General features: G+C 41.5%; 1 protein-coding gene across 1 annotated transcript in view; it reads left to right on the top strand.

Annotated features, from left to right (window-relative positions):
* MYH9 (myosin heavy chain 9) overlaps positions 1–25,966 on the top strand; it is a gene marked incomplete at both ends in the record, with an annotated part of 52,816 nt that extends 26,850 nt beyond the window's left edge. Inside the window, 31 exons of the mRNA XM_079534422.1 lie at positions 175–293; positions 1,257–1,409; positions 3,207–3,380; positions 4,277–4,450; positions 5,034–5,148; positions 7,516–7,709; positions 8,054–8,175; positions 8,541–8,610; positions 9,556–9,716; positions 10,453–10,561; positions 11,557–11,688; positions 12,286–12,492; positions 13,015–13,152; positions 13,656–13,779; positions 14,588–14,759; positions 15,312–15,524; positions 15,943–16,087; positions 16,613–16,819; positions 17,603–17,707; positions 18,956–19,108; positions 19,456–19,704; positions 20,192–20,404; positions 21,156–21,368; positions 21,706–21,867; positions 22,551–22,679; positions 23,027–23,115; positions 23,312–23,435; positions 24,546–24,754; positions 25,186–25,294; positions 25,516–25,688; positions 25,849–25,966. Of these exons, the coding sequence (XP_079390548.1) occupies positions 175–293; positions 1,257–1,409; positions 3,207–3,380; positions 4,277–4,450; positions 5,034–5,148; positions 7,516–7,709; positions 8,054–8,175; positions 8,541–8,610; positions 9,556–9,716; positions 10,453–10,561; positions 11,557–11,688; positions 12,286–12,492; positions 13,015–13,152; positions 13,656–13,779; positions 14,588–14,759; positions 15,312–15,524; positions 15,943–16,087; positions 16,613–16,819; positions 17,603–17,707; positions 18,956–19,108; positions 19,456–19,704; positions 20,192–20,404; positions 21,156–21,368; positions 21,706–21,867; positions 22,551–22,679; positions 23,027–23,115; positions 23,312–23,435; positions 24,546–24,754; positions 25,186–25,294; positions 25,516–25,688; positions 25,849–25,966 (4,775 nt within the window). The remainder of the gene's footprint in view (positions 1–174; positions 294–1,256; positions 1,410–3,206; positions 3,381–4,276; positions 4,451–5,033; positions 5,149–7,515; positions 7,710–8,053; positions 8,176–8,540; positions 8,611–9,555; positions 9,717–10,452; positions 10,562–11,556; positions 11,689–12,285; positions 12,493–13,014; positions 13,153–13,655; positions 13,780–14,587; positions 14,760–15,311; positions 15,525–15,942; positions 16,088–16,612; positions 16,820–17,602; positions 17,708–18,955; positions 19,109–19,455; positions 19,705–20,191; positions 20,405–21,155; positions 21,369–21,705; positions 21,868–22,550; positions 22,680–23,026; positions 23,116–23,311; positions 23,436–24,545; positions 24,755–25,185; positions 25,295–25,515; positions 25,689–25,848) is intronic.
* Between the last annotated feature and the right edge of the window lie 739 nt (positions 25,967–26,705).

The raw sequence follows: 26,705 nt of genomic DNA, 5'->3' as shown, positions 1-26,705 counted from the left end.
TGGGAGGGTTTCTTTGTTTCATTAATCTGCTCTTCATTTTATGGCTTTCTGAGAGCGGTTGTTACTGTCCTGAGAATGCAGATGCAGGAATGTTTTCTTTCTCTTATTTTCTTTCAGAAAAACAGAAAAAAAAACCAACATATTGTTATCTTTGTTTCTTTTTTCCTTCCTAAGCTGCTCAGAAAGTGTCTCATCTTCTGGGTATCAATGTGACAGACTTCACCAGAGGTATTCTGACTCCTCGCATCAAAGTTGGGCGAGATTATGTCCAGAAAGCTCAGACCAAAGAACAGGTAGGCATTCTGTACAAATGAATGAGTACTTCATTGTTTAATTTTGCTGTCACAAAGCTAACAAATCTATTAAAATTTCCTTTAGCATTTAATGGCCATCTTCATGGCTGCAGTGTTATTCAAGCAACTACAGCTTGAATAATATGGCATCTGTGTTCCTTCTAGTATTAGCTCTCTTGATCTGTATAAAAATAGAAGTCACCCCTGCCCCTGTAGCACTTCTTCTCATATGAGGAAAAAATGAGAGCACAACTCTCCTAATTTTAGTGACTGGCTGTCTCAGGGGAGTAAGTTTCTTCAGTGCTCTATGCAAGGATGACATTTTCAAGTTGCTATAACATAGAAAGCACCATTTCTGAGTAGGCCAGCTGCTTGGGTGGAAGAATTTGTATCTCACCCCTGAAACTGCTTGTATGTTTCTTAATAGTCTTGAATCAGGCTGTGCTGAATGTGTTTTTAAATGAAACCTGAATTAGAAGCTAATGGCTTCCTAAATAAAGCCACTGTGCTTACTCTCTGCGTGGCCTTTTCATAAACACATCATTACTCTCAGTGAAAATAAACATGCCCCATAACATGAGAAGGATTGGGAAGGGAAAGTGAGATCTAGAAATATTCACTGACTGTCTTTCAGTTTTGACATTTAATTTCCTACTCTTTATATTTTATTTTTGTGTTAATCATGGGTAGGGTGATGGCACTGAGGGGAAAACAACGATTTTCACAAATTCTAAATTACAAAGTAATTTTAATGCTTTTCTTTGGATACATGTGAACATGCTACGTTACTTCAGAAGGGACTTGATTTTGTTTATTTTTTCTTGAATGTTAGGCTATGGTTTCTCAGGTAGGCATGGTCCTAAAGGTTGGCTTTGACATGCTAATTTATTAAAATATTCTTTGCTCCTGCTTATGGAATATCACTGTGATAATGCAACTCCTGATATTTGTCTTTGTGCATAGGCTGACTTTGCCATTGAGGCTCTGGCTAAAGCCACTTATGAACGGATGTTCCGGTGGCTGGTTATGCGCATCAACAAGGCGTTGGATAAGACCAAGCGACAGGGAGCATCCTTCATCGGAATCCTTGACATTGCTGGTTTTGAGATTTTTGAGGTAAGGAGATGTCAGGTCCCTGCAATCAGCACAGTTTACCATGGGGCAAGGTAGGAAATGTGTTGAAGGAAATAGTTTCAAAGCTGGAATAAAATAGAGCAGCTTTGGAAATCGTGTGTATATTCTGCTTTTATTTGAGATCCCTACTGATTTGAACTGTCAGGTTACTTAATAATGTGTGCGAGTAGTTCATAATTCTTAGTTTGTATGTACTGCAAATATTGTTATCTCATTGCTTTCTATTCTGGTGCTACATCCTTTTTGTTAGGTGCATCACAATTATTTTAATTTTATAGTTCCGGACACTTGTGATTCTCTATAATTCAGCATGCAAGAGTTTGCTAGTCTTTGAAATGTCAAGTGGAGTTAAAATTTTGTCCCCTTAGTTTATCCCAAAGCATTAAAAATATGAACCATTGAAACTTATTAGCGTCATTAAGAATTGTTAGAAAGTCTTCCTGCTGCTTAGTTTTGACAAAGACTTTTGAAAAGACAAAGGAAGGGGAGACCAAATCAGGTTCAACATATCCTAATATATCCTGTGTTCTGTGAGAAGTGTGAAAATCAGGGTTCGGAGTCTGGTTTCACATCTAAACTGATGTAACAGTTTGTTAATGAAGAAAAGGAGTAAACTTTCACCTTTCCCCTTCTGCTGTTCCTGGCTACACCCTCTTGTACTGTCCAATTTTCTAGGACTGCAGATACTGTTTTTCTTAGGGTGGCATACAATTGAGTCAGTCTGTGAAGGGGAATCTAGGCACAAAAACTGATGCGAGGTAAATGAGGGAAAGAAGCAGCTGAAGGAAAGTTAAAGGAGAGATGGGAAAGGGAAAGTGGGAGCTCCCTCTATAGGTAACACTTAACTGGTAGGCTAAATCATAATGTCCATGAAACTAGACTTCCAGAATGTGGCTTTGCATTATGTTTAGTCTTAAATAGCCACAGGCTGACACCAGGAAAGAACTATGCTGCTATTCCCATGGCAGCCAGGTAACAAGCCAGGCAACTCCTATAAACTTGTGTTTTTCTGAATCTAGCTTCTGTGCAGCTGCAAAGTTACTTGGTCCATTTAATAATGAAATAGAGAACTAAGCCACAGGAAGATTGCTTTGTTTCTCTCTGACCGTGTTGTTTATCTAACTGTACTTTTAGTTTAATGGTTGCTACATCTCATAAAAATGTGAGGAGAGTGGAAATGCGTGGTTAGGAATTACTGGAACATGGAGGAAGTAGAACAGAACCACTCTGTCCAGCAGCTGCATTAAATTAAGTATGGTTTAACGTGAAAATGCATCCCTGGTTTTTAACCTTATCCGTACAGTTTGAAGAAATCAGGGCACAATGAAGAAATTTTGCTCAGTTTTCTTGTTCTGATTTTATACATCAAAGAGGATTTTAAAAGGACTTCCCAGTACACATGTTTTCAGTAATCTGCCTGCAGAGCTCCATTGCTTCCCTTCCTATGAAGAGGACTTGCCGGCTCTGAGTTTGTGAGAAAACCGGAGGTTTTTCTGTTCCCGGGTTAAGTGGCTACAGTAATTCTTCTGCTGTTTATGACAAAACATTCTTCTGCAAGTTCTGAGGAGCAGCGTGTGAATTTCCCTCGGGACTGATGCAGTGTTTCAGTAGCATGTGACAGGAAATGTGGTTCATAAGCAAAAGGGTTAGAAGTTAGACAAGAACAGAGCTTAGAGTTGCTGAGCTATAACTATAAATGTGATGTTTAGTGCTAGCAGAATAGTAGACGTGCCTTCAAAAGCAACTGTTCAAATGTCTTTCTACCCTTTTCTTCATTAGCTGAACTCCTTTGAGCAGTTGTGTATTAATTACACAAATGAGAAGTTGCAGCAGCTCTTTAACCACACCATGTTCATTCTGGAGCAAGAGGAGTACCAGAGGGAGGGCATAGAGTGGAATTTCATTGACTTTGGCCTGGACCTGCAGCCCTGCATTGACCTCATAGAGAAGCCGGTAAGAAGCCTGTTCTCCTGTTCTTGAACAACAAGAAATGGCTGCACTGATTGTGTCACAAAAAAGCTAGTCTCCCTATATACAGCTGGCTTTTGTAATTCTCTACTGTCACTGTCCTTTGATAAGAAGCAGAAATGAACAGTTTTCTCTTGGTTTGAAAGTCTGTCAATAAAATCATTAGTATTGGTTCTGTAGGAAGTGTTGCATGCAAACAGATCACCTTGTTGCCCATTTTTTTTTATCAGAAAATTATCTTTGTGTAGAACTGCATGGTGCTAGGTGCAGAAGTGCAATTTTGGATAAGTGGTGTGAACTTCCTTTTTTGCCTACAAGCGTGAAGAGAGGCTGTGAATCTATTGCTTTCACCCTGCACTAGCAAAACTTGGAAATTCACACATTTCACAGTAGATTTCCAATAGTAAGAACTAGTTCCTGCAATTTGCTGTTCTGGTCTTCTGTAGTCCTTAGTCCTTTTATTAAAAAAAAAAAATAGATCTTTTTACTTAAAACACCCTGTATAAGTGTCATGAAAGAGACCTTCAATTAAAAATGCTCAGAGGCTGTGGATGCCCCATCCCTGGAGGCATTCAAGGCCAGGCTGGATGTGGCTCTGGGCAGCCTGGTCTGCTGGTTGGTGACCCTGCACATAGCAGGGGGGTTGAAACTACCTGATCATTGTGGTCCTTTCCAACCCAAGCCATTCTATGATTTCAGAAGAGGATCTTGAGAGATTATTAATGATTTCTATTGCTGTGGCAGCAGTTGAACTGATACCACAGAACAGACGAATGTGATAGGGATCATGGTTTGGTATCCTTTTTTCCTAGCTGTCCAAGGGTTGTAATTACTGATACAGTCATGTACTTAATGGTATTTGGATGTTTCCCTCTTTTAAGGCTGGCCCCCCTGGTATACTGGCCCTGCTGGATGAAGAGTGCTGGTTCCCAAAAGCAACAGACAAAAGCTTTGTGGAAAAAGTTGTACAAGAACAAGGCACCCACCCCAAATTTCAGAAGCCGAAACAGCTGAAAGACAAAGCTGACTTCTGTATCATACATTATGCTGGCAAGGTAAAGAATTAATAGCTAAACTGCATTAGAAGAATGTCTGCCTTATTTTCCACTGCATAACTACTGTTTTTTAGAAGTAGCTACAGAGGGACTGTGTTTTGGAAGACATAGGAAATTGGTGGGAGACTTCACAAAGCTGTTTCGTTGCTGTAGACATTATGGGGCAGGAGATTTCCGTGAAGGAGATTAACCTGCAAGTTATCTATGTATAGTTGAGGACATGTCAAATTGACACCAACTTAAATTTGTTCTCTGTGACTTAATGGGATTGAAGATACTTTTCAGAAACCTTGCATCAAGATTTCATCACCAATAATGGTAGTGCAGCAGTTTTTTGCTTCACACTCAGGCTGATGCATGCTAGCATTGCAAATCCATTCCCGATAAAACAGAGCATTCAGCTTTTTTTAAGGGTTTGGTGTTTGTAGGTATGCTTGCTTAGATGACACATTCAAGACTAATTAGGTTGTCTGTTGTTGATTATGCAAACCTTGGTGCTGCTTTTCTAGACTTTGCAGAATCTTGCTGGATCTTGTGCTGCAGAAAATGCTCTGGAGTTTCTTGACGTGTTTTTCTTCTCCAGGTGGATTATAAAGCAGATGAGTGGCTGATGAAGAACATGGATCCACTGAATGATAACATTGCTACTCTTCTCCATCAGTCGTCGGATAAGTTTGTGTCTGAGTTGTGGAAAGATGGTATGTAGTTAAATGTAATTTCATGTATTTTCTCTTCCTGTTTTACAGGGCAAAATTTGTTGGTTCATCAAAAATCTGTTATGACCTGTGTTCCTTTTTTCCCTGGGGACTAAACCACCAAGATGAATATTATCTAGTACCTCCTTTGCTTAGACCCTGGTATTGCATTTAAAATTCACTGTAACACAAAAGAAAGGCTCATGTGCATTGACTTACATTAAGCTTGCTGCATATACTGCAATTATTCTAAGTTGAGAATGCCAGATTAAAATATGAACACACCAATGCGTCCTGGCAGCTTGCTTAGCTGCAACACTCAAATGCAAGATCTGAGGCTGAATCTAGGTTTTCCATCCTGCAATGGCATATTTTTTCTGCAGTGTTGTTCAGTATTTTACTCTATCTCCTCTGAGTTTATCTGCTTTTGAGTCTTACTGTTGCTGTCACTTTCTGTCATGGGTTTTCTTTGACGTCTCTGTCTGTTGCAGAGATGCAGAACGTTCAGAGAGCCTATTTCTATCAACACTTTCCTATTCTTCATCTAGAACCAGGTGACTGAGAAATCCAGCTGTTGTGTCATGTGTGTAATGCATCCTAGAGCCATGCAAGAAATGCTTCCATTAACTTCTCTTTGTCCCTTTGTCATACCTGCTTGTCTCTCTTGTTCATTTCCTTTGCTTTGTGCTAGTAGCTCCTCACAGACTTAAAAAAAAAAAAAATAAGAATCCTTGTGAGTGGAGACAAGGTGAATATGGACACATTCAGGTGCTAAAGGTGCTATTGCAAGACTTTCATAGGAACAACTAAAAGCAAATCCCTGTCAAATGTTTGAATGTAGAACTAGTAAGGCTATACTTAATTCCAAAACTTGGAAAAAGAACTTTTCTAAGACTGTCTTAAAACTGAAATTCAGTTTAATGCTGATTCTAATGCCGGGGTTTGATTTCAGCTGCAGATCACAAAAAGGAAAGTTAGTTTGGAAAAGGAATTGGTACTATGTGAAAAATATCCATCAGCAAGTAGTACCCAGTAAGGCCTTTGCTGTGTGAGGCTGACACATGCCTTTTGGAGTTAAAATGTTGACTGAACCATGGCTGATCAGATCTCATCTGTTGTTCTCTGGAGCTTCTGTTGCAAGTGACTGTCCTTTTTTGCCATCTTGATGTAGACTGCAGGGCTCAAGTTTTTAAGAGGATTGTTCCAAACAGAATCTGGGACACTATTCTTTGGATTTCCCTATGGTGTCATCTAGTAACATAACCTTTTCTTTCTGATAAGACAGCTTTGACCCTATTCTAATGGCTGCTCTAGAAGTGAGCAGTTATAAACTAATATTAACTGTAAATGAGAGTGTCTGTCCTTTCTGTTTTCTTCACTTGTGGGGATTTCTCTTGACTCTTGATTTTTTTAATCAAGCCAGTTGAGCACAAGTTATATACTTTTAGAAGTTAAGACAGGGAGCCTGAGTGTAGGCATCAAGCAATCACTGAGGATAGTAGTGAGATAGTAGATTGAAGCACTTGAGAAAAAGTACCTTAGGGTGTGGGGATTTATAGTGGTTGTGAGTGTGAATATTTATCTCTACATGATAGAACAATGGGAAAAAGGAAGGCTGTAGTTTCTTCTGACTGATGCTACTCTCAGATCTAACTGGCTTCTATTGAAAAAAACAATCTTGGAATTCACCCATTAAAATGATGGCTTCATTAATACTTGGATGTCATTGTGGCATAGTGGAGAAGCTGTTGGGGCAGGGAGTTCTGGCTTTCTCCTAGTGGTGTTGTTCATGTCTGTAAGTCATAGAATGCTTGTTCTGCAAAATAACTCAAGCAGCGGTGTTGGTGTTTATCAAGCCTTTAACCATGTTTGTTCAGTTAACAAGTAGACATGGCTTTTCTTGATCACCAAACATGGCAATTCTGCTTCTGGCTGAAGAGTCAAGCTGGGCTTTTTCTCTAACTGCAGCCCCTTCTGAGTCAGAGGTAACAAATAGTTGACTCTGGTGTGGGCTAGCAGCTAGAACTCTTGGTTTGTTGTTTTTCATTAACCTAAGCAAGTGGAAGCATCTGAAACACACTTCTAGATTGCTCTTCCAGATCTGCCCTCCAGAGCATCAGTAGGCTATGTCTGGGAGTAAGTTTGATTCCATCACTCAAACTTCCTGTAGTGAGCTGTTGCTTTTTTTTTCCTTCCTGCTCCTATCCCTGCACAAATTCTGTACAGGAGTCGACATCTGTGTAGAGATGAAGCAAAAAGGATCCTGCAGCTCCTCTCATTTATCCTGTTCTACCCAGATGTTCCTTGTACAGACCAGTATTTCCTTTGGTTGTGGCTGAATTTTAATACCCTTTCTTGTGCTTTCTCTAGTTGATCGTATTGTTGGGCTGGATCAGGTAGCTGGCATGTCAGAAACAGCGTTGCCAGGAGCCTTTAAAACCAGGAAGGGTATGTTCCGAACAGTGGGACAACTTTACAAAGAACAACTGGCTAAACTGATGGCCACCCTGAGAAACACCAACCCCAACTTCGTCCGTTGCATTATCCCCAACCACGAGAAAAAGGTAAAGGAGGTTGTAACTACTACCCATGCAGTCATAGATGGACTTCCTTGGCAGGGTATGACTGGGTTGTTACATCTTCCCAGTTTTTGCAACAGATTTTGTAGTGGTCCTGTTTATTCAAGGTCTCTCTTTACAGTTATCTTAAATAAGGGTACTCTTTCCAGAATTTGGGAGACTGATCTTTGCAGTTAGAATTTCTAAGGTGGCAAAAAAGCTTTCAATTTCTCATAACAAGAAAAAAAAAGAGAACCAGCTGTTTTACAAAAAAGGGGAGGAGGCAAGGTGTTCAGCCTCTTTTTGTACAAGCTTAATGATACTAAGCAAATGGTTTTTTTCCTTACCAGGCTGGAAAGCTCGACCCCCACTTGGTCCTTGATCAACTTCGCTGCAACGGAGTGCTGGAGGGAATCCGTATTTGTCGTCAAGGCTTCCCCAACAGGGTTGTATTCCAGGAATTCAGGCAAAGGTAAAGACTAGAAAATAATCTGAATTAGTCTTTACTGACAAAGATAGAAGTGTGAAAACTGAAGTATTTTGTTACAACTAAATCAATGCTGTTTTGAAAAGCAGCAGCACCATCTCTTGTTATTCCCCTGCACAAAGCCTCCCAAAAGTACCTTTGTCTTTTTCTCTACTAAGCATGGAGTTATGGTAAGGAGTAGAGGACCCTATGCAAGTCTGCTATCTGCTGCTTCATGTTCTTTTGTCTACAGGTGCAGGTTTTTTTTTCTAAGCAAACTATAAGCTGTTGAAGTCGAAATGTAGTAGGAACTAGCATTTTTTGTTTTCATATATAACTATGTAATTAATCCAATGCATTCTGCTCTTCAGATATGAGATCTTAACTCCAAATGCAATTCCCAAAGGATTTATGGATGGAAAACAAGCTTGTGTGCTGATGGTAAGACATTCCATAAACTCTTTGAATAGAATAAACGTTATGGATATGATGAGGAAGCTGGGGTTGTGCATTCTGTAAGCATATTAAGTATATCTTCTACACACAGATAGAAATTCAGAAGACAAACGTTTGTCTGAGAAGGAGGGTGCAGAAAACTGTCTTGCCTTCGCTGTTGGAGGCTCTTGACTAACATGAGGTTCAATAATCATGGGCAAATCCTTCTGTTTCAACACGTCTGCACTTTTAGATGCCAGCAGCATTCACTGAATCAAAATGTTAAGAAGCATTGTTATCTTTGGTTGCATACTTGAAGTACAAGCTCCAACAAACATTTTGTAAATGCCTGCTGATGGCAAACTCTTTCAATGAGAACTCTGATTTCTGCAGAAATGCCTGCTTCAGAGGGAAAGTTTTGGCTTGTTAGCTTGATGTCTAGGGGACACTGAGCTGAATTTAAGGGATTGCTGTTTATTCTGTCTCAGAGGAATATAGTTTCTTCCTCTGAACTGGTGTAAAGTATCGACCACAAATCCTTTAAAGGAAGGGAAAGTTGGTTGGGGTGCCTTTCAGATTAGTGTTGGGAAAAATGAAATATGAAGAATCAACAGATGTATTCTTCTTAGGAAAGGAAGAGGACTTTTAGAGAGAAGAACATATTCCTTGCAGCATCCTTGTCGCTTTGGGTACTAGATGTGGTGTTATATTAAATAATGGCCTTCTAACATGTTTTCTGTCTTATATTGCCTCTGTTTCATGCCATCCTTGGCTGAGCTCCAAATCTTCTAATTGAGAGAGGGCTTTTGCAGGAGTTAGCAGTGTTGGCTGACCTGACTGGGTTATTGTGGGAGAAAAGGGGTATCTTATAGCTGTGAGAGTCATATAATCTGCATTGTGACATGAAGCAATCTTTGCAATAAATGTATTCTTCTCTTTCTCTCATTATAGATCAAAGCATTGGAGCTGGATTCTAACCTTTACCGAATTGGACAGAGTAAAGTGTTTTTCAGAGCTGGAGTCCTTGCTCATCTTGAAGAAGAGAGAGATCTGAAAATCACAGATGTCATTATTGGCTTCCAAGCATGCTGCAGAGGCTACCTGGCCAGAAAGTAAGGATCAGATTTTAAAAAGTACAGTATAAACATATGTGTTTCTATTCTTCAGGTGCAAGTTTCTCTTCCAAAAAAAAAGCTGATTACAAATTATTTTTTGTCTGAAGGGCCATGACTTGTTCACTGTATACAACAGCTGATAATTGTTTTGGAGTTGTTCAATCTCTGTAATACTTGAGTGCTTGCACGTGCAAGAAAACATATATGCTGCTGTCCTACATACAGAACAATAAAGACTATTTCCTTCCATAGGAACACTACACAGCAATATAGGAGGCAACTTTTAGGTTTGGGGTTTTTGTTGTTTTCTTTTTTCGTGAAAGTGCTGCAAGTTATGAATGTGATATTTCAAAGGTCTTAGCACAGGGATTTCTCTGAAACTGTTAGGTAGGACTGCAAATGGTACAGATCTAAAAACAAGAATAGTATCTGTCAGGTACAAAACACCTCTGTTTCATATCTCCTCGTGGGAAGTGAGAATGAGGCTTCTAAGATTAGGAGGTGCTAGGGAAATACAGAGGAAATTGAGTAAAGGAAAAGATAACCAGTCTTACCTGAGCAGAAAAAGGCTTAAAAAAGCGAGTGGAATTTCACTGCAAATTTTGTTCTGCCTTTTTTTTTTTTTGAGGAGGGAACCTTGTAAAAATATAATCTATAGTTCTCCAAGAGTGGCCTTGGTTAAGAGGTTCCTACTGTGGGTTCCTTTGCTATCTGATCTCCATTTACTTTGTAGAGCTTTTGCCAAGCGCCAACAGCAGCTGACAGCCATGAAGGTGCTCCAGAGGAACTGTGCTGCTTATTTGAAGCTGCGGAACTGGCAGTGGTGGAGGTTGTTCACCAAGGTAATATTTTTTCCTTTTATACAAGTTTTGGTGAGAGTTTGTTATTGTGATTTAAGCTTCTCAGGTTGAACTACAGCAAAAAAAAAAACAAACCAAAACAACAACAAAAAAACCACTTCCTTTCTAGCCGAGCTTGCTTATAACTGCACCCTGATTCATTTTGATAATGGATATTGTAACATATTTTATATCTGCAGTATTCCTGCATAAAAAAGAAATGCAAGGCTATGTGCAAGTTATGTGGAAAAGCAGAAGTCATCATTTAATGTTTTATGTATAGAAGAGGATTGCTTGCTTTGGTAGCATGTCACTTCAAAGAGTCACTTACTACATGGCTAGTCAATTTAGCTAGACAAAAATTGTTAACATGGAGAGAGGTTTATCATCTCTTTCTCCAGAATCATGAAAGCAAAATGAAAACACTGAAGTCTGATTCTACTGTTAAACTTGTACATATTTTATCTTTATAAGGACAATGAGCACATGAAGAAACAATCTTTTTCCTGAACTCATGGGATTTTTTACTCTTCAACTGTGGAGACTTTGCAGCAAAGTCAGAGTTGAAAGTATTCTTCTTCTTCCTATGAAGATTTCTAAGGATTTTTGGTGGGGAAGCACAGAGATGAGTGGTGGTGGTGTTTTGTTTACATTGACTGCCCACGAACTGTAATTTGCCCCACTGGATGGCAAATCTATTTTACTGTTATTACTGCTTACCCCTTGAGAGTCTTGAATTTTTTACATATTACTCTCCTGAATTATCCCATCCTGAAGGAAACATTGGTTAGTCAGGCAAGCAGAGGGTTAGTGGCAAAATAGATTGTATCCAGTCCTCTCTAATTCTCCCATGGTTCATAACAAAGTAATTGGTCAGTCCTTCATATATGATACTTAGAAAAAACATTGTTTTATTGGATGCTCATCATGTACAAGAGCATTTTGTCATGTTCTTAATGTTTATTAAATACATCCCCTTCCCTTGGTTTCCTTTTTAGGTGAAGCCCCTGTTGCAAGTAAGCAGACAGGAAGAAGAGATGATGGCCAAGGAAGAAGAACTAATAAAGGTTAAGGAGAAGCAGCTAGCTGCAGAAAATAGACTGAGTGAGATGGAGACATTCCAGGCCCAGGTGAGTTGTGTGTAAAACTCATTCTGTCCACTGGCCTAAGAGCTGCTCCTTTGCTTTAGTGGTCTGATGTATAAGCTGCAGGATTCCTGCTGGCTGAAATATGTGACTTTGCTCTACCTTGTTGGGTTTTGCTTGCCCTTCTCCCCAGCTCAGTTCCTAGTGAATAACTATTGCCTTGTTACAGCCATTGTGTGTAAAGTCTCTTTTGGCTGAGTATTATAGCAAGGTAGTTGAATTCAGCTTTATTGTAAATGGAATTCTTTTTGTTTGGAACACAGAAGGTGGCAGCAGGTTTGTTTTTCTGCAGGGATGATACTTACTAGCATTACTTTTGTAGGGGAAAATTAAACAATCTCCTTATTTCAAATGGTCATAATCTCTAGAAGTTTGTTAGGGCTAATGTGAATGGTTTGTGAAGGGAATCAAGCACTTAAAAACTGCATTTTGAAATTTAATCTTTAACTCATAGCAGGAGGCAGCTGAAGTTGTTATAACTGTGGAACATTGGCATATATACCTTCAGTTAATATAAATTACTTAGTGCTTTGGTAAATTGGAGTTTGTCTTACTGTTGTTTCTGCTTTGTGTACTATGAAGCTAATGGCAGAGAAGATGCAGCTGCAAGAACAATTGCAAGCAGAAGCTGAACTCTGTGCTGAAGCTGAGGAGATAAGAGCCCGCCTGACAGCCAAGAAGCAGGAGCTGGAGGAAATATGTCATGACTTGGAAGCAAGGGTGGAGGAAGAAGAGGAACGGTGTCAACATCTGCAGGCTGAAAAGAAGAAAATGCAGCAGAACATTCAGGTAATGCATTAGGAATGCCATCTCTGGTAGCAGTAAGCAGGATAATAGGAGTCAGAGTGGTTTGATTTGTCTTATATTTTGGAGGAAATCAGAGGAGTGAGAGTTACAATAAAAGAAAAGATTGAAAAATCTAAGCATGGAAATAATGGGGCAGAACAATTCTGATGCCTCAGGCATTGAAACAGCCATTTGGAATGTGTTATTCCATTCTTGAAGGTGAAGGTTATGGCTACTTGTCAAATAACTGGACAAGTTTTTTGCTTGAACCAGGTGTTTTGAGAACAGTAGTATTGTTTGCAAAATAGTATTGTTTTCTTCTGCTATAAATTTTATTTATTAAAGTGCAGTATGTTGCATCAAATCAAGACGGAGAAGCCAGTTCTGGGAAGTGCTAATATTACCTTGTAGTAGGGGTTAAAAAAGAAAAAGAAACGTTAAAATTAGAACTTGTCTATTGTGCTGGTTATATTGGGCAGTAAGCAGCACTGACAAGTTCCTTGCTTTTGTGTTTGTGTTGTGAAGGAACTAGAGGAGCAGCTTGAAGAAGAGGAAAGCGCAAGGCAGAAGTTGCAGCTGGAAAAAGTGACCACAGAGGCCAAATTGAAGAAACTAGAAGAAGATGTGATAGTTCTGGAAGATCAGAATCTCAAATTGGCCAAGGTAAGACTCCTGCAGTTTCTCTGCAGTCTAAAGACTTTCCAGTGACTCTCTTGGAGCTACTAGCTCCCTTTTTATGGGAAGCTTATGAATTAATTCAATCTGGTGATAAGCAGCTCTAACCTGAATTTATTTATGATATTAGGTGCCTGTCTGTATTTTTTTTTACAGACCAGTGTTGTACATTTAAATACAGTTAGTCAAGTTAGCCTTGACTAACTAACAGTAGGTAAGCAAATCTTTTCTGGTACTTTGTTATGCCGGCCAGTGTCAAGTTACTTCATAAACAGGCTTCCCTTTTGGCTTTGAAAGGGTTGTCAGATACAAATCTGTAAGCCACTGTTTATTGGAGTATTATCTGTAATCCTAAGTGGGTTTGTTTCCTTCCATGTTTCCTTGTTGCAGTAGTAGGCACCAATGACATGGGCATCTTTAAGCACAGTCAACTCTGAAAATTTTCCTTTAATTTCAGCAGCTGCCTTGACAATAACTTCTCAATTCTGCAGGAAAAGAAACTGTTGGAAGACAGAATGTCTGAATTTACAACAAACCTAACAGAGGAAGAGGAGAAATCAAAGAGTTTAGCCAAACTCAAGAACAAGCACGAGGCCATGATCACAGACCTGGAAGGTGACATTTTTTTGTATATTTTAAAAAGCAGATCCTGCAGACGAATTGTTTGTTCAGTTTTGGGTGGTTTCTTGTTTAAAGCTGGGGAATTTCAATTTCATTTCTAAAGCTTGAGTCTCAATCTGGTTTTTGAAGGGTTAAAAATTAGTCTATAGTGTGTATGCTATTGATTAGTTTGACAGAGCTGTTCAGTGGCTGGGTGAAGGTTATGTGCCTTGTCAGCTGAGCCCGTGATCTAAATAAAAGTTCTCTCCAAAGCAGCAGACCAATGGAGAAGAGAAGCTGGTTCTCTTTCCTCTCCTACTGTGGAAGGGTCTCCACCTTTCTACTTCCAGCAGCATCAGTTTGTCAGGGTTAGTGTGGGTTTTGATGCTTTGTTTGTGCAAGTTCTTCAGAGTTCAAGCTCGATGCACTTTATCATGGGGCTAACCAGGGCAACACAGCAGGAGATAGCCTATTCAGTTGCAGTAAAAGGAGAGCAGTCCTTGTGTTCAGCATCACTTAATGAGTGCCGTGTGGTGTGGGTGTTGGGAGAGACTAGCATTGTGCTTGTTGTTTATTGTTTTTTTACAATGAAGTGGGGAAGGAGGTTTGAATGGAAAGGAAAATTGCACATGTATCTTTTAAGTGCAAAATATGCGAGCCGTCTGCATTATCCTGACATAATAATGCACTCCAGCTAGTTTTTACAGTTGTATTACCAGGAAAGATATTATTGCCTGAATAGCTTTATCTTCTCTGCCTTGCACAGCGTTCTTTGAATGACTTTGTGTCATTGTGCAACTTACTTTGTCCTTATCTCCATTAGAACGTCTTCGACGTGAAGAAAAGCAGAGGCAAGAATTGGAAAAGACTCGTCGAAAGCTTGAAGGAGACTCCAGTGATCTGCATGACCAGATTGCTGAGCTGCAGGCTCAGATTGCAGAACTCAAAATACAGCTGTCCAAGAAGGAAGAGGAGCTGCAGGCAGCCTTAGCTAGGTGAGAATCTGACCCATGGCACTGCCACGTTAGGAAGTATTTCTTCTAGTCGTGTGTCTCTTTGGAATCTATGTATTTCAGTCTGTGAACTGGTAGGATTCATATCCTTAGCATCAGAGTTCTTTGGCAATTACTCACTGCCACATTCTCTGTACAGACCTAGACTATCCCTGCAACAAGTTTTGCTGTAGGATTTCAGAGGGTATTAAAAAATAGTGGCAGGGCACTGTCTCTCTGTGGTAGTTGCTGTGTTTGTCTGTTCAGTGAAGTGTCCAACTTCCATTGTAAAATGGTGCTTTTTCTTCTGCTTCTGTTCTGCTTCTGTTGTCAGTCTTTCTCTGTCTCCTTCTTTAAGGTAAGTAATTGTGCTCTCTGAAGTATTGAGAGTTAGAACTTAGAATTTTGTGGGTGATCTATGGATCAAAATTTGAAAGTAATCATGTAGAGACGATCTGTACCAGCTTTTTTTCTGGATTATTTTTGTAGGACAGGTGGTTTTCATTTCTGTATGCTTTAAATCTGGCTCTGACCAGATCTCTATGTTAAACACAGGGTGGAAGAGGAGGCAGCTCAGAAGAACATGGCCCTGAAAAAGATCAGGGAACTCGAGTCCCAGATCACTGAGCTGCAGGAAGACCTGGAGTCAGAGAGAGCTTCAAGGAACAAAGCCGAAAAACAGAAACGAGACCTGGGAGAAGAGCTGGAAGCATTGAAAACAGAGCTAGAAGACACTTTAGATTCTACAGCTGCTCAGCAGGAGCTCAGGTAACTACAACATGTAGCTGTATCGTATAGTCTGGTTTTGTTTTTGACTTCTTTGTTAAAATAAATGCAAGTCTTCATCAGAGCATGCTGGTTAGCAGTCTGATGGCTACAGAAGGAGGCAGTGTGCAAGCTGTAGTCAAGATTGCATTCCCTTATCTGATGTAAGAAAGTTAGTTTGTTCGGTAACCTTAGTGGTGGTGACAGCCCAAACATTCATGCTTTCTGATTTGATTCTTAGCTGAAAACAACGTTGTGAGCTTGTAGTTAAGAAGGGTTCAAAGATTAGTGAAAAGTGTATTTGTAGCATGTAGGGCTAAACAAACCTTGGTGTTTTTCTGCAATAGAGATGCTGTTTGTGGATATGCACATCTGTTTGATTCTCTCCTTGGCATCTAAATAAAAGCTGTGAATTTTGCAGGTCAAAGAGAGAACAAGAAGTAACGGTTTTGAAGAAGACCCTTGAGGATGAGGCGAAGACACATGAGGCTCAGATCCAAGAGATGAGGCAGAAACATTCACAAGCCATTGAAGAATTGGCAGAGCAGTTAGAGCAAACCAAACGGGTATGTGGAACAGGGAATGCAAGACCAAAGCAGTCAGCCTCTCTTGAAGTGATTGTAGTGATAGCTGCTCTATGGCAGTGTTTTAATACATAACACTAGGTTTCTGATGCACATGCTCTTCGTTCCCTGGTAGATCATTTTGCACTATGAAGCATACTACAGTTGTTTTAAGTAGTTGCACTCAGTCATTTATTCTCATCAGGCATCTTATACTGAATAGCCAAAATATTGTGTAGTTTTTTTTCACTGCTAGCATTTGCTGAGCTGTACGACCTTTAATTTGGAAATCTGATGGTGCAAGACTATCTCCTTTATTGTTGTCTGCTCTGATTGTTTAATTGTCTCCTGCTTATCAGGCGTTCACATTGCTTTTTTTCTGAGTAAGCAGTCTAAGACTTAGCTGTTAAACATGCAACGTTAGTTTGTTGGAATAATTTGGAGGAAAAAAAAGCGTAATCACTCACTGGATGCATTCTGCTGTATCTTCTGTCTGAGGTATTTTGCTATTTTTTTCCTCCCCTCCAGGTGAAAGCAAATCTTGAAAAAGCAAAACAAGCTCTGGAAAGTGAAAGGGCTGAACTGTCCAATGAAGTAAAGGTACTTCTGCAAGGCAAAGGGGATGCAGAGCACAAGAGGAAAAAAGTAGATGCTCAGCTCCAGGAACTGCAGGTGAAATTTACAGAAGGTGAAAGGGTGAAGACAGAATTGGCTGAGAGAGTGAACAAGTTGCAGGTAAGTGGCATGGGTTTTCCTTATCTTCTGTTGTAGCCAAGGAATAGAGAGAAAAGAAGGTTATAGGGTGGTACCTTCCTATGGTTAAATTGCAAATCTCTCGTTCCTCCAGGGGATAAAGTTCCTACAAAAAAGCACAGGCATAGTTTGCTTCCCAAGACTCAGCAAACTCCTTATCTCATTATCGGTTCAGGCCATTAGGACTGATGTCATTAATGAGCAGCCCTGAGAAGATGCTTCCCTTCAGTGTGCAGCAGTTTGTACTGTACTGTTCTGTAACCTTTCAGCTACTTGTGAGCCTAGACTGGCACAGTCCGCTGATTTGGAAGAATGTATCTTGATAGTTTGTAGTGTGGTTGATGGAGAAGAGGATTGGCTAAAGGGAGATGTTGAAATTCAGGATTTTTTCTAACTCTCTTCAAGATAAACAAGAAAATCTTTGGTTCACACCAAGCATTGTCTTTTTTGGTGGGCTATCATTAGATGTTTGGCACTGCTGGCATATGTGTACTCTTCTGGAGTCTGAAAATGTAATTTGGAGTATCTTCATCCAGTCCTGAAGCAAATCATATGTGATAAAGACATAAAGGATGTTGCAATAGAGCCTCTTTTGGGTTCTTCATATATCTCTCTATTTCATCTGACATGTTTCTTCTCCCAAGAGATGATACACATGCCTTACTTCTGAGAAGTGCCTTGTTTTTCGTTTTCTGGTCTTGCAGCTGTTCATGGCTTTGTTTTTTCTGATGCACTTAGTAAGTGATACTCTCATCTCTCCTTCAGGTTGAGCTGGACAATGTCACAGGCCTTTTGAACCAATCTGACAGCAAATCAATCAAATTAGCAAAGGACTTCTCTGCTCTGGAGTCACAGCTTCAGGATACTCAGGTAAGAGCTTTGGAAGCCAAGGCATCCGTATCATCTGTATATCTTACATCCACTGTCACAAATGATCTCAAATAAAGTGAGAAAGCAATCTGGACTGCTGTTAAGAACTGACTACACAACACTTCAAAGGTGGCTCTGGCTGTGTTGCTAAGGGGCTGTGCTGCATGGTATTGAGAGCTTTTCTACAGAAACAAGCACTTTATCTTCCTTCTGCTTCTTCAGTGTATGCAACATGCTTAGAAGTCTTTCCATGCTTTCCATGTCTTAGAAGTCTTCCTCCACGACCTTTCTTCTTGGGCGTTCTTTGTTGCTAGTACTGAGCTACAATGCTAGATTCTTGTGTTTGATGTCTTTTTTAATTTCCATGTGCATGATTTCTAGTAAATCCATAAAGTTAAAGAGAAAAAAAATTATTTCCCATTGGATAATGGGGAAGAAATAGATTCAAATATCTGAGTATTTTTTCCAAGAAAATTCATGCATAATCTTACATTCTGGGATTGAACAAAATAAAATTGTTTATTATTACTAGAATGTGGATCTTTTGGCAAAGCAATGCAGTACCATGCAGAAGACTAGGAGGGAAAGGAAGAGTGCACCAAGCCTTAGATATTAAGTAACTTTGAATGGGCACTGGTGTTCTATCTGCTTAGGACTCTTTTAAAATACAGTCCCAAAGATAATGCACAGTTCAAAAGTTACGCACTAGTTTGAAGATTGGTTTCTACAAGTCATTCAGCTTAAGTAGTGGCAGCAGAAGTTAGTAGATGTTGTTGGTGCCCCAATTTGGTAAATGACTGCTGTCTTTGAATTCTGCTGAGAATTAAATTGTTGTTAACTATGGTAAATCTCTTTATCCTGTTGTCCATTTCTGTGATACTTGAGTATGAGAAAGTTGTAGCAGAGTATGGCCATATGGGAAAGCTTTTTAATGCTGTTTGTGCTACTCAGAGGACTCCAGAAAGGACTGTGGGTAGCTGTGTGCAGGAAGGCAGTACTTGTGTGGCAAAGAAGTTTACTTTAATCATGAGAGCGTACAAAGAATAGGACCTTTGTCAGTATTTTGTTCCTATACAGACTCACAAGAAGATAGTTACTTAAATTCTATGTTCAATTGTTTGATCTGTGACATGACTAGCATAATTAAACTAAACTTCAAAAGTATTCCTGCTGGAGAGAATGACTGAGGATGGTGAGCCTTTGAATCCTAGGAGATGTGCTGAGTTCCTCTTGGTACTTGTATTGTAGGAGCTGCTGCAGGAGGAGACTCGCCTAAAGCTGAGCTTCAGCACCAAACTGAAGCAAACAGAGGATGAAAAGAATTCTTTGAAAGAGCAACTGGAAGAAGAAGAGGAGGCAAAGAGAAACCTAGAGAAGCAGATCTCTGTTCTTCAGCAACAGGTACAGTCTACCTTCTGTAAACCAAACACTTGAAAGGAGAGGAAGTGCAAAGTGCAAGTCTGACTTGAAGGAAGTAAAATGCAAACGCAGTGTAGGCATCTAATGAGAGAACCATTGATGGACAAGGGTAATCCTGCTTACTTGAGTGAGTCTCTGATAACGATCATACAAACTGTAGATTTCTACCCAGGAATTCCTTTGGAATCATTGATGCAGTGTTAGTGGTTGTAGATGATTCCTTCAGAGCTCAACAGACTTACTTCCTCAGCTCATCTGGTGTCAGTAAACCACATACTGTGTTGTGCTATGTGTGGTGAGGTTCACGTGCAGTCTTTTCTGTCCTTCAGGCAGTAGAGGCCAGGAAGAAGATGGATGATGGTCTGGGCTGCCTTGAGATAGCAGAGGAAGCCAAGAAGAAGCTGCAAAAGGACTTGGAGAGCTTAACTCAGCGTTATGAGGAAAAGATAGCTGCATATGACAAGCTGGAAAAAACAAAGACCCGCCTGCAGCAAGAGCTGGATGACATCGCTGTGGACCTGGATCATCAGCGCCAGACAGTTTCCAACCTAGAGAAGAAGCAGAAGAAGTTTGATCAGGTATGACTTCAGTCTCAATCCATTCCGTGTAGGTGCATCTGACTTGGCAGATTTGCCTCCAAGAATATCTAAACAGTGCTGTTTGGAGAATGTATGTTTTTTTCTGAACTGAGGTATAGCATATAAAGTGGAGAGAGAAGCTGTCGTAGAGGGAAACTTGTTTTGTTTCATGCACAAGAAGTTTAGAGATGTGCCTTTTCCCAAAGGGCTTACATTTATATTGACAGCAACATCAAGTTGTAAATGTTGGCTGCAGTTTTTGAGGGGCTGTTGGAACTGATGTGTTGGATGCCTAGGGAATCAGGTTTATTCACCGTGGGGTCAGCACATTATTGAAGATGGGATGGTATGCATTTTCTGAAGACAGTTTTTCTTGATTCTTTCTGTCCACGGCAGAATGCTACTTAGAAGGCAGTAACAGAAAAAGGTGCATGTTTACCTTGTTAAAAATGGTTTAGTGATTTCTCAAAATTCTGTGCTCCTGTAGCTCTTGGCAGAGGAGAAGAACATCTCTGCCAAATACGCAGAAGAGAGGGACCGTGCTGAAGCTGAAGCCCGCGAGAAGGAGACAAAGGCCCTTTCCCTGGCCAGAGCCCTTGAAGAAGCCATAGAACAGAAAGCTGAGCTGGAACGAGTCAATAAGCAGTTCCGCACAGAGATGGAAGACCTGATGAGTTCAAAGGACGATGTTGGGAAAAGCGTAAGTATGGAGCTAAGGTATCTGCACAGGAAATGTCACAAAGACAATATTGTTAGTTTAATGCTGCAAAATAGTTACGCTAGTGTGAACATGAAGAACTGTAGTAGAGAGAACTGAACGCTTTGAGGATTTGTGAATGTTAACATTTGTATTACATTAGTGAGCAGGAAAGTTGAGTAGGAAGAGCCTGGAAATGACTCAGATGACGTGATGGTAAACTGAGACTTGTATTGTGATGGAGAAGGTGTGATGTGAGATGAATTAGAGGCTCTGGCAAAGTGAAGGTCAACCTCCCACAATAGCTAGTGATAGGAGTAGAAGGAATGGACTCAAGTTGCACTGAGGGAGGTTCAGGTTGGTTACCAGGAAAAATTTATTCTCAGAAAGAGTGGTTAGGCACTGCAATGGGCTGCCCAGTGAGGTGGCGGAGTCACTGTCCCTGGAGGTGTTCAGGAAACATTTAGATGTGGTACTAAGGGACCTGGCTTAGTGGAGAGATATTGGCGGTAGGTGGATAATTGGACTTGATGGTCTTGGAAGTCTCTTCCAAACTTAGTAATCATAATCCACGTGGCAGCTTGCAGCTATGTGAGCAGCTGGCTCGGAGGAATATCCCTGCATTAACATAAGGAACAAATACAGTGTCCTTGAGTCTTGTCTTGAGTGGCTGCTCTCGGGCTTTTTTGTTCTTAGGATAGGTGAAACTGGATTTCCCCTTTGAGAAAACCCTGTGTGTGGTACTGTGCTGTAGGTCCATGAGCTGGAGAAGGCTAAGCGAGCCCTGGAGCAGCAGGTGGAGGAGATGAAGACACAGCTGGAAGAGCTGGAGGATGAACTGCAGGCCACAGAGGATGCCAAACTGCGGCTAGAAGTGAACCAACAGGCCATGAAAGCACAGTTTGACCGAGACCTCCTGGGACGTGATGAACAGAATGAAGAGAAGAGGAAACAGCTGATTAGACAAGTAAGAATTGCTTTGTAAATCCTGAAAGCGTTCTGCAAAGGCACTTATGCCCAAAGATGGTTGACAGTGCCAATCCACACATCACTGTTAATGATAACTGTCCAGTCAGTGCTGCAAAGGCTTTCCCTTGTATGCATGATTTTTCAAAGAGCCTTTGCCTATCTGAAGATCCCGTGTTGCTATACTAGTAAGGAATGTCAGCCCTCATCCCTCTGTCAGGAGGGATTAGAACAAGTCACGTGCTTGCACTTGAGTGCAGTTTGTAAGGTGGATGTGAAAAGTAGCTTTGGGGAAATCAAGGAGCTTGAAACACTGATGCCTAAATTTCTGTGTACAGGTGCGGGAGATGGAGGTGGAATTGGAAGATGAACGAAAACAACGTTCTATTGCTGTGGCTGCCAGGAAGAAACTAGAGCTGGACCTGAAAGATCTGGAAAGCCATATAGACACTGCTAACAAGAATCGTGATGAAGCCATCAAGCAGCTCCGCAAACTGCAGGTGAGGAACTGCAATTGTTTTAGTTGTCAATGTAAAGCGTATTTACCCAGGGAAATGAGATACAAGATTTCACCTCCTGAGAACCAAGCTTCACTGTCACAAGAGCAGCAACTTGGTAGCAATTTACCAGGAAAGATTTATTGGCATTTCAAATATCCTTCTAACCCCCTTCTGCCTGTTTAATTCCCTGAGAGACAAGCTGCCGGGAAAGTCTGCTCGAGTGCTTGCCTCATATCAGTGTTTCTGTAAAGGATTATGGAGTTGCAGGGCTACAGAGTCTTAAAAGAATATGTAGGCCTTCTCCTGCCTGAAACAGTTCTGTCATACCGTTCTAATTCCTACAGGCATGTGTCTGATCTGTTCGTAGGAAAAACGCCAAATCCTCCCTTAGGCCATCCTTTCCACTGCTTCACTAGAAAGCTTCCTGTACTCCTCCCTCCCCATATCTAAGAATTGTTTTCCCCTGCAATTTAAGCAACTCTGTTTGCTTCCGTTACTACTTCTTCTTGTTTCTCGTGAAATGAAGCTAGATGATTCCTTCCTTTTACAGCAGCCTTTTAGGTAGTGAAGACTAATGAAGTCCCCACTTCCACTTTCCCTCCCTGTATTTCCTGTAAGATAAACGTAAGCGTTTGTTCATGCAGATGCTCTGAAATCCATCCATCTTTGTTCTCCTTTTCCAGGCACAAATGAAGGATTACATGCGGGAACTGGAGGACACGCGTACCTCCAGAGAAGAGATTTTGGCTCAGGCCAAAGAAAACGAGAAGAAGTTGAAGAGCATGGAGGCAGAGATGATCCAATTGCAGGAGGTAATGGCATATGCATGCTAATCAAGGGTTTGTTTGTTTTCTTGACCAGGAACCAAGCATGACGGTTTAAGCTTGAACAGTTGTTCTTTTCCTTTCTTTTGTTTTTTTTTCCCACTCTGCTCAAATATAAGGTCTCTTTCTAATTGCAGAATTCGGTCCTTGCTTGACAGCTGCAATAGAAGTGATGCAAAACAAAGGAAGTTGTGAAGTGGTAGGGAAACAAGCCAGGTCTTATAATTCAGTCTGGATCTAGCTAGAGGCTGTACCACCCATTACTAGTAACTTCTTTTTCCTATGCTGCATTAGTTAGTTGGTCACTTCCCTTTGCCGTCTCGTTTTCATTCCAGGAACTTGCAGCTGCTGAGCGTGCCAAGCGCCAGGCCCAGCAAGAAAGGGATGAGCTGGCTGATGAGATTGCCAACAGCAGTGGTAAAGGGTGAGTAATGTTCCCTGCTCAAGAGTGGAGGAGCTGGTTGGAGAAAATACTTTGCAGGCTGTTGTTAGACTGCAGTGTGTACTGCATCCTCTGTGCTTTCAGAAGACGGAGCTTATTTTATAAAATGAGAAGAGGCAGGTTTTCCCCCGAGGCATGAATGCTGCCAACATCACGTGAATGTCTGTGTGTCCCACAGAGCGCTGGCCATGGAGGAAAAGAGACGCCTGGAAGCTCGGATAGCGCAGCTGGAGGAGGAGCTGGAGGAGGAGCAGGGCAACACTGAGATCATCAATGACCGGCTCAAGAAGGCAAATCTTCAGGTACTTACGCGGGCTGGATGTGTGAGCAGATGCTCTCTAACCTGTGTAAATTGTTAGACTGTGCTCTGAAAAATGTCAGCTGCTGCTCTGTGGATGTTACGGGCCCTGGAAAGTCTGTAGACATGAGCAAGGTGAAACACCTGAATGCCACAACAGAGAAAACGCGGTGGGCAGTTGGAGCTCATGTTAACTCACTGGTTCTGATCCTGGAGTGTTAAATGATTTTGGTAGCTGGAACCATCTCCAAAGTCTATCAGGAATTTCCGGTCCTTTTTTTTTTCTTTTTTTTTTCCTTTTTTCTTTTTTTAAATTGAGGATCTATGAGAATTATGTTCTGCAGTCTGCTTTTCTATCTTGGCCTGCTGAACAGTGCCACAGTGTGTTTGGAAAGCGACTTTTCCACCAGTTCTATGCTTCTTCAAATGGTCTATCCATATGGAATTTGTTAGGCTGCTATAGAAACAGTGATCCTAATCTGTCTGTTCTCTGCTGTGCTTTATCCTTCCGACTTTAGGAGTCAGGCATGCTGTTCTGTTAGCTCTCTAAAGCCAAGAACCTAGGCTGATGGTTTTCCAAGGGGTGGCTCTACTCCAAAGAACATAGCTCTCTACTTGACTATCAGCCAGAGCCCTGGGTTGGAAGTGGATCGAGTTTTTGCCCTTTCATCTTTGAAAGTCAGTAGTTTTAGGCTGCTTCTTTGTAGCTGAAGCAGACAGACAGCAAGTAAGCGATAGATCAGTAAAGCACATATATTGAATTCGCTTGCCTTCAGGATGGATGCAGTTCACTAGGACTGGTAATTATTAAGTTGTTCAGTGCCAGACTGCTCCTTCACCCAGGAGAGGCACGTGATTGGCAAATGTAGTACTAAGAGGAGGTTGATAAGCCTGTTTTTCAAGTAATTACTTTAAAAAGTTGGAATAAGCTAAGAAATTTTTTTGAGAAGTAGTTTGTATCTGTCTACAGACAGCTCCTCCTGTAGCAGAGCTATCCCAGGTGTTCAGCTCACCCTGAGGGTCCTTTTTCTTTGCATATCAGCACGTGTCTGAGAAACAAATCAGCCCTTCAGGCTGGGACACCCGATATGCTCAGCGCTGCTTCTCTCCACAGATTGATCAGATGAACGCCGACCTGAACGCTGAGCGCAGCAATGCCCAGAAGAATGAGAATGCTCGCCAGCAGATGGAGCGCCAGAACAAGGAGCTTAAGCTTAAACTGCAGGAGATGGAGAGTGCAGTGAAGTCCAAGTACAAGGCTACCATCACGGCCTTGGAAGCCAAGATAGTGCAGCTGGAAGAGCAATTGGACATGGAGACCAAGTATGTCCTGGCCAGAACTCTGGTTGTTTTACAAGCACCCAGGAATTTTAAGCCCTTCTGAGCCAATACTAATTTGTCAGTATGAGGGGCTCACCGTAGAGGTACTGGGTAGTTCTTCCTTGCCCTCATTGTAGAGACTTTTAACTTCAGCCAATCTTAACCAGTCCTAAAGCAGCAGCTGTGATTGCGCTGTTGCTGCTCCTCTATAGCTTCAGGAGAAAGTATCTGTGGTGGCACCAATACCTTTTGGTACCTATTAATCATCTCTAGGAAACATCGCTTCCCATCCTTTTTTTTTTTTTTTTTTGGTAATCAAAAATTAGTGTGACTTCTGCCGTCCTCTTTGTTTCCGACTTACCCGTGTCAGGTCTTCTGGTTGGGGACAGCGGGGGATAAATTCATGTCTGAGCTGTCGCTGTATTTCTGTGCAGGGAGCGCCAGGCCGCCAGCAAGCAAGTGCGCCGTGCCGAGAAGAAGCTGAAAGATATATTGCTGCAGGTGGATGATGAGAGGCGTAATGCTGAGCAATTCAAAGATCAGGTGTGTGTGTGTGATTACCTACAGCATTGTAGAGTCTGCTGGTGGGAGGGTTTCCCTTCTATGGTCAAGGCATCCTCCGTATCTAAGAGAAATTTAAGAAAAGCTTGGAGCTGTCAAGTCCTAGGCAGCTTCTTTCAGGAAGGGGAGACTTGGGAAACTGTTCTTTTTGCCACTGTGCTGTAAGTGAGGGAACACTGATCTTTATCCCTGCCCGTTCTCAGGCGGACAAGGCGAACATGCGCTTGAAGCAGCTGAAACGGCAGCTTGAGGAAGCAGAAGAGGAGGCCCAGAGAGCCAACGCGTCCCGCAGGAAGCTCCAGCGTGAACTGGACGATGCCACTGAAACAGCTGATGCAATGAATAGAGAGGTCAGCTCCCTCAAGAGCAAACTCAGGTAAGGCAGAGCATTGGGTGCAGTACTTTGGCAGCCGGCGCAGCATGGGCTTGCTGTAGCTGCCCACGGCAAACAGTCTGTTTTCTCTCCTTTTTCCCAAGCCTGCCGTGTCTGGTGAGCGCAGTAAATCTTGCTACTGACACACTGTGTCTTTCCCTAGGCGTGGGGACCTGCCCTTTGTCATCACACGTCGGCTTGTGAGGAAGGGTACAGGAGAGTGCTCCGATGAGGAAGTGGACGGCAAGGCAGAAGCTGGTGATGCCAAAGCTACTGAATAAAGTCCTCTCATTGTGCCCAGGTTACACATGATGGAATGACCCATCCACCCTCCCCTTTTCCATTGGACTTTCTGCAAACCCTCTCCTCTTAAATTGGCTGGGGATCTGCAGAGCAAGTCCAGCTCTGTGTATCTGGAGCCATCGGGCATCTGTGTTCCTCATTTCCTCCTCTTTCCAGTTTCCTAATCCTCTTTGTATTTAATGCCAAAGAGTTGGGGCTCTAAAATCTGAATGGCAGTTTGGCATCTACAAAGTCATGTAAGACTGTCTGTGCCACGTCTGCTGAAGAATCCTTACACAATTTGGAGGGAGTGGGTTAGGGAAAGATTATTTTTGCTGTAAATCTCCTTTTTGTCTTCAGATGCTAGCTGCAGGGAAGCTCCTTCCTGTATTCTTTCCCCTCCCTCTTTGTTTGCTTTCGGCAATCATGTTCAGTGACCTCAGACTTCTGCCTCTTTTAATCTGCCCACCCACACGGTTTGGGAGCAGTTTCAGGAAAAACGGTGTGCTTTGGCCATGGCAACTCACCCTTTCTTCTTTCACACGATTCCAGGGAGGGGTGAAGAGGGAAACCCCTCTTGGGACTACCTGGAGGACTTGCCAAAGTTGTCTTTTTTTTTTTTTTTTTAATTTCCTTCCCCTTTCTCTTTTTTCTTTTCTTTTCTTTTTTTTTTTTTTTTTTTTTTTTTTCCCTTCCCTCCCATCCTTTCTCCTCATTTTTACTGTCTGGACAGATCTC

The sequence above is a fragment of the Tetrao urogallus genome (genome assembly GCF_951394365.1).
Source record: "Tetrao urogallus genome assembly, chromosome: 1".
NCBI lineage: Eukaryota > Metazoa > Chordata > Aves > Galliformes > Phasianidae > Tetrao > Tetrao urogallus.
This window is presented reverse-complemented; position numbering and strand designations above follow the sequence as displayed.